Below are 7,259 nucleotides of genomic sequence, written 5' to 3'. Positions count from 1 at the left end.
ACAACAGTATGGTGATTATCATAAGGAAATGGGGAGGAGGGAGGTAGAAGAGGATTTAGGGAGGATAAATGGTGATGGAAGGAGACTTGACCTGGGGTGGTGAACACACAATACAATATACAGATGATATGTTATTGCCTTATACAACAAAACCTGTATAATTTTATTAACTAACTCACCCTAATAAATTCATTAAGAAAGCAAAATTTTCAAGTATTAAATGGTAAGGATTTTTTTTTTTTTAGGTATAAAGTTTTCTTATTTATCAGCTGGATGCAACTTTATGAGTTTTTCTTAATAATTATGTATATCTGGAGTATACTAGGATAGTGTTCTTAAAGAATATTTTGTACTATAAAATGATAATCTGACTTGATTCTTTTATTTTTTTATTTTATTTTTCAGAAAGTATCTGTATATTACATCTTCTTTTAAAGGAGCATTTAAAAATGAGGTTAAAAAGGCAGAAGAAGCAGTAAAGATTGGTATGTAATTAATTACCTATGGCTTACCTTATTATTGTTCATTCATTCTACAAACATTAATTGTGCATATATTCTAGGGTACATACTGCTCTAGGCATTGTAGGGATAGCCACAATTAATCAAATGTAGTTGCTTCCTCTAAGGAATTATATACATATTTTTTCCATCTCTGTTAAATTATTGGTATTTATTATTTTTAGTATGATCCAAGTGGAACTGGATGGGTCTATTTTAGGAACTCTTGTTTTCACTGATGCTGAGTTAGATCGTTTCAGAGATTAGTGCTGCGTCCACTTTAGGAAGGAAAGTTCTACACATTCGCTTCTCTCACAGTGAGGAGGGAACCATTGTTTCCCAGTGATGCCTGAGGGAGGAGTAACTTTACGTCCATATTTTAATGATTTTAGATAGTTTTCAGTTAGCCAAACAGCCAATTGTGACTTTTGAATTTGTATGTATGTGTTTTTTCCCCTTAAATTGCCACATCTAAGAGGAAGTATGCTACCTACACTTAGAATGTGTAAGAGCTGTGGAAGGAGTATAGGATTTTCTGAGGTGATTATTTGTAATCTTCTCTCCCTGGTCATGGTTATATATATCTATGTAAGTATATAGAATGCTCACTGAAAATTGCTTGAAAGAATTTCATGATATAATTATCTTGCTTCTGCTTCTAGCTGAACTTGTGTTGAAAGATGCTCGAATTAGAGTCAACCAGCCTGATAGAACTTCCTTGTCTTCTCCCGCCAAGGTATGACACACAGAGCAATCTTCTTAAATGGCAAACAGTGCCCTTTGCCTTTTCCTGTACACAGTTGTCTCTTGTCATGTACTCCCTAAATTTTTAAATGCAGATAAGCTCAGGTGGCTAAGTTAATAGGAACACAGGGAAACAGAATAGATGAATACAGAGAAAGGAGACAAAACTCGGCAAGTGAGGGAAGGCTGAGACAGAGCAAAGATGAACAAAACGTGGGGTGAATTCAGGACAGTCGGGAAGAGAGTCACAACTTATTTCTTTAAAATGAAAAGAAAAGGAATAAGAGAAAATAATGAAAAGCAGTCGAAAGCTAGCTTATCAAGTCTTCTTGAAAATATCTTTTCAAATCATAGCTCCCTGTGGACCTAAATAAACGGGCAGAACAGGGAGAAGACTAATACACAATCCTTCTTTCTAGAGTTGGGAATTATGTGCTGTAATTATGAATATTAATAACAATGCTTCCAGCTCACAGAGCTCTTTTTGTATGAGGTGTTCCACACAGTTCATAAACATCCTCTGTAATTCTTGCAGAATACCCACGAGTGAGATAGGTTATAAAGAACTATTGTTATTAATTATAATGCATGGCAACTAAGAGACGAAGAATATTGCTGCAAGACATGAATTTAAGTTTTCCAACTTTTACCAAAAATATACAAAGCTTTCTAGCATGGTGAATCATTACACTACATATTTGCTTGCATACAAAGGGATAAATAGGTTTTTGGAGAAAAAGGTTTTACTTCATCTTTCCTTCATTCTCTTCTATGGACTCATTGTATGATTTCTTTCCAAGATTTGCCCTAAAACATGTAAAGACCAGGGCTGTATCTGATGAAGAGTTCTCATGTCTAATGGCCATGATTGGGAATTAAATCAAAGAGTGGCACCTAGTCATTGCCCAAAGCTATCCATGGTTTCCCCAAATTTCTATTACTCCCCCCTCCCCCACTTATTTTTTTTTTTAGTTAAAGCTAGACCTATCTTGCTATCAACTTAAAAGTTTAATCTTTTGTTATTTTGTTTCTAAGAAATAAATTTCCTTGGTTTTATGTATTTGAGAGGCAAGAGAAACAGCCTTTCTAATGGGTCAGGACCTTGCTTTCTTGTTGCCTTAACCTGTTACTCTCACTGCCTCTTTGCCCAGTGCTCTGAGCACGGACAGGAAGAGCAGGGTAGTCTTTGACCAGCTCACTTTGTTGCTCTGATGCACACTGGTTTCTTTAACGCAGAGAAGAGAGCAAAGCAGAATGACCTCTGCATTTGACCTCTGAAATTCCTCTCGGCAGTTGAGTGGTTGAATTTGAAGTAAAATGAAATACTTACCTTTTTTTTTTTTTTTACTTTTAAGTCAGTGAAAATAATGTTCAGTCAGCAGTATACCCATCAAATAAGATGTCCATTTTTCACATCAGGTGGATGGAGCATGTTAAAAGTCTATTCTTATTTGTGAAATAATAATGCATTTTTTTCTGTCTGGTTAGAGGGAGTGTATTAGAGATATGGTATGAGCCAAATATATCAAATAAAAGAGAAGAAAGACAGAAGGGCCTGGTACTGAGGCACTCTGAGAGGGAGTAATCCTAGATGGGATATCCTAAAGTTGAGGGCGTATTGGGAACTTTATATGAAGGAAACATTTTCTTTTGGCTACTGACAATTTTTTTCTTTTTTATTGAATTTATTGTGGTAGCAGTGGCCCTTTCTCTGAAAGGCAGAAAGGACATCGGAATTAGTGCAAGATGAGAACTGCGGGCTGGGATTTAGCTTGTCTCCTTAGCTATTAGAACTTAGTCATTTATCAAGTATTTATTGAGTATCTACCATGGTAATATTGCATTAGGCAATGTGACCTGTCACCGTTACCCTTGTGAAACATTTGTATAATAGGATAATAAATATCAGATCAGCTTTCGTCAATCTAATGGCATAATGTTCTCTCCTAACCAAATGTACTTCTCCAGGATGTATTACAGAAAGCTTTGGAAGATGTGGAAGCAAAGCATAAGATTCTTAAAGAGAAACGGAGGTAAGACATTTAATTTTCTGTTTTCCAGAATCCTTGTTGCTATATTAAAGACAAATTTTGATTTCTGAGTAGGCAGATTTGGTGGTTTGTGTGACAACTTCTCTTTCTTAGCCTGTGGCATCTTATGATAGATATTAAGCATCCAAATCCCCCAACCAACATAATCAGGTAGTTAAGATACAAATTGCAAGCCTATATTACAACACCATTATTGACATTGGTAAGGTTAACTCAGATATTTCACAAGTTAAACTGAAAATAGTTGCTGTTCTTCAAGGAAGGTCAGACTGAGAACTCATTAACTTTGAGAAACAGTTTTTAGGGAAATATTACTAGTTTTCAGAATTATTTTTTGTGAACCATGAAATGCTATACAATCATCACTTTCCCCAAACCTTAAATTTGAAATGTTAATTATGCATTTATTAAGATAAATGTTAAGTGAATGTCAGAGAAATCTTCATTGAAAAGCAAAGGCCTCTTTAAAGTCTTCAGGAAGAAAAAGCTGTTTGATGGCTTGTTTGAAGTCACAATGATATGCAGGACATGTAACCAACCTATATTTTATTAATTATAAAGCCAGTTGGTGTGAAATTTTGATAGCAAAATGCTTTAAAAAAAAACTTTGAAGGCAATCAGTATGCCACTTAATATCACGGAGTGACTATGTCATATCCGTAACACCCTGTTTTGGGGTTCCTTACATAGTATTCTTTTTTGTTAAATAGTGGGAGTGTAATTATTGAGTAGACATTTTTGAGGGAAAGTTTGATTCACATCTATTTAACCCTACATGTACATGTATTTAAAAACACATAAATATGAACCCATATTAATAACTTCCTCAGAAAGTCTGATGTACTTATATCACATCCCATGGAAAGACTGACAGAACTTTATCATTGTCCTTTAATGATAGATACATTTAATTAGTCCAGTCAGTATCTGATGTCAGTTTTAATAGCCGGTGGGCATGAATTTGAAAAGAAAAAGCTGTTTTTGTGGAATGAAAGGAACTACAGGATGGGTGGAGGGGAAGAATTATATTTGCAATCATTTTTGGGAAAAGAAAACATTTGCTAAGTATGTAATCTGTTCCAGGTTTATATTTAACATTATCTCCTTTAGTCTTCACAGCATTCATTGTTGCTAGAGAGGTGTTTTCTTCCATAATTTAGATGAGACAGGAAGTTGAAGTGATGCATCATAGTTACATGGTTGTTAGAAAGACAGGCTTGTATTTTTGTAGTTGAAGCCAAGTCCATCTTTCTGGTTCTTATAACCAGGCACTTTTCATAGCTCCACACAGCCTCCTGTTACGCCAGTTGTTTCTGCCACATGCTGCTTTGTCTCAATTTCCATCTTACCCTTTTAATAGAAAAGTCATGTAAAACACGGTATGGCAGGACAGAGTTAGACAAACAGGAGCTCATAATCTTCCTACACTTGCTTTATTAACTTTAATTTATCTTTGATTTTGGAAAAGGAAAGGTAAAGAATCTCTTTTGGAATGTTCCGACCTATGTAGCATACTTGTAGGCTTGAGAAGTTAGAAATCACATCCAGTGTCATAAATACCTGCATTTAAAAAGAGTCAAATTATTAGTTTTCAAAAGTGCTGCAATTAGGTCAGTTAACATTTTCTAGTTCTTATAAACTTATTTTTGAATCCCGGAATGCTTATGTTTGACTGCCATGGTTATTGGCTGTTATATTTTTGCCAAATACTTGGCTATGCAGGGATGCTGAGTGTACCCACTTGGTTTTGCAAAATACCTGGATATCTTATATATAACTCCTTCGATAGTTCCCTTCTGAGTTTATTCACATTTTTGTAAACTGTATATTTTTACTTAATAAAAATATTTTTAACTTTCCTAAATATAATGCTAGGGAATTAAAAACAGCAAGGACACTCTCTCTATTCTTTGGAGTGAACACAGAAAACCGAAACCACGCTGGGATGTTCATTTACAGTAACAACCGCTTGATCAAGATGCACGAGAAAGTGGGCCCGCAATTGAAACTGAAGTCCTTGTAAGTATGTTTTGTGTTCAGAAGCAGAGGCAGGAGGAAGGAGGCTGCAGTGCGGTTCTGCCTGCGGAGTTGGTTGAGTGATTAAACATAATTGGAGCAGGTGTCGTATCCTCTGTTCACCCTTCCTGTCGTTGCACAGCCATTAATCCGCCTAATTTACACCAGTAGAGCTGTATGACTGCTCCAAGGAAGAAGCTCACTTCTGGAAAGTTTTTCAGTGCATTTTCTGAGCAACTTGATGTTTTACCTTTCTTTGCTCCATTTACTCAAATTAAGGTTTTAGTATTTTACCAAGTAAAAAGTAATGCAGGCATATTAAAGAAATTTTAGAAAAGAAAAATCCATAGTCCTAAAAAGCAACTTGTAAGATATCGTGTAACCCCTTCATGTATAGGTTCTCGCCAACATGAGCATATATTTTTAACATGGCAGCCTGTTAGAATTCCAGAGTAATAGTCTGGTGCTTGCCCAATGGTCTGAAACTCCACAAGCTGCTTTCATGAATTATGTAAAGTCCTGAAAAGAGTCTACAGGGAAGCACAGAGACAGACAAGACAACCGTGACCAGTAGAATGGCTCAGGGGAAAGTTTTCATCTTGCTTCCCTACTCTCAAGGAATTAGCAATTCATTCATATGTTCACTTAACAAGCACTTATATTGCAATATCATGCGGGCCAGGCATTCAACTAAGTTCTGCAGACAAGATGGTGAACACCTACTACCACTTGCTGGCATACTTATAGTCCAGTGAAAGGGACGAATGTATAAATACATATTTTTCATATGGTATGGAAACAGCAAGAATAATCTTTTAAAACATAAATTAATTTACTGTCTTGCTTGAAACCCCAATGCATGTAGAATAGAGGTAGTTGCTGTGGTCTTCCAGTGATCTGGTCTCTGCTTGGCCCTGTAACACCCTGCCCCACCCATACCCGCCCTCTCACTGCATTCCCTTCACACCACCCGGCATCCTGTTCCTCAGACGTCCTAAGCTCGCTCCTGCCTCATGTCCTGGCACTTGCCATTTCCTCTGCCTAGAGCCTTCTGTCTTTAGATCTTACTGCTGGTCCTAGCATGCCCCTGAGGCACCAGCCCTAAAGTCCCCTCCACAGGAAGGTCTTCCTGGACTGCCTAAGTAAAATTAGCCCCTGCCATCACTTCCCCCCTCACATATCTATTACTTAAATTTGTGTGTATATGTATACATATGTGTATATGTGTGTGTATGTATATATATGTATGTATATATATGTATGTATATGTGTGTGTGTGTGTGTGTGTGTGTGTGTATGTATTGATTTCAGAGAGGAAGGGAGAGGGAGAGAGAGATAGAAACATCAGTGACGAGAGAGAATCATTGATTGGCTGCTTCTTGCATGCCCCACACTGGGGATGGAGCCTGTAACCCAAGCATGTGCCCCTGACCAGAATCAAATCTGGGACCCTTCGTTTCCCAATGCTCTATCCACTGAGCCAAACCAGCTAGGGCTACCTATCACATTTTACATGTTAAAGCACCTGCTTTTCCCCCCTCAGATCATTTTTCACCATCTGAAGCGATCTTGTACATTTATACATTTACTAGTATCATGCCTTCTCAATAGCAGAGACACTTCATAAACAGGGACATTGTCTTCCTGTTCTACTCTATTCCTAGTTCAGGTGCTCAGCTTGAATGAATGAATGAATGAATGAATGAATGAATATATGCTAGAGGCAAGTATCTGATTCAAAAGACCATTTAGGATGGGCAGTTAGGCTTCCTTGGAGAAAGGCTGCCCTAGTTTAGACTTACAGAATGAATAGTGAAGGCAGGGCTCAGTGTAAAGGGAAAGTGGTGAAAGACTTGATAGGCAGGAGCCCCAAATTGGGAAAGCTTGATTTGTATGTCATTCCACAGGTATTGGGTTGGCCCTAAAGAGTTAGAGCTCAGCTGCTCTT

The 7,259-nt window shown here is 37.1% G+C and overlaps 1 protein-coding gene across 1 annotated transcript in view; it reads left to right on the top strand.

Annotated features, from left to right (window-relative positions):
• The window catches only part of MORC1 (MORC family CW-type zinc finger 1), a 136,825-nt gene that overhangs the window by 45,197 nt on the left and 84,369 nt on the right, over positions 1-7,259 (top strand). The window contains 4 exon segments of the mRNA XM_006759570.2: positions 406-485; positions 1,163-1,236; positions 3,213-3,277; positions 5,171-5,314. Coding sequence (XP_006759633.1) covers positions 406-485; positions 1,163-1,236; positions 3,213-3,277; positions 5,171-5,314 — 363 coding nt within the window.

This window comes from Myotis davidii, unplaced genomic scaffold, assembly GCF_000327345.1.
Source record: "Myotis davidii unplaced genomic scaffold, ASM32734v1 scaffold16, whole genome shotgun sequence".
Classification (NCBI taxonomy): Eukaryota; Metazoa; Chordata; class Mammalia; order Chiroptera; family Vespertilionidae; genus Myotis; species Myotis davidii.
This window is presented reverse-complemented; position numbering and strand designations above follow the sequence as displayed.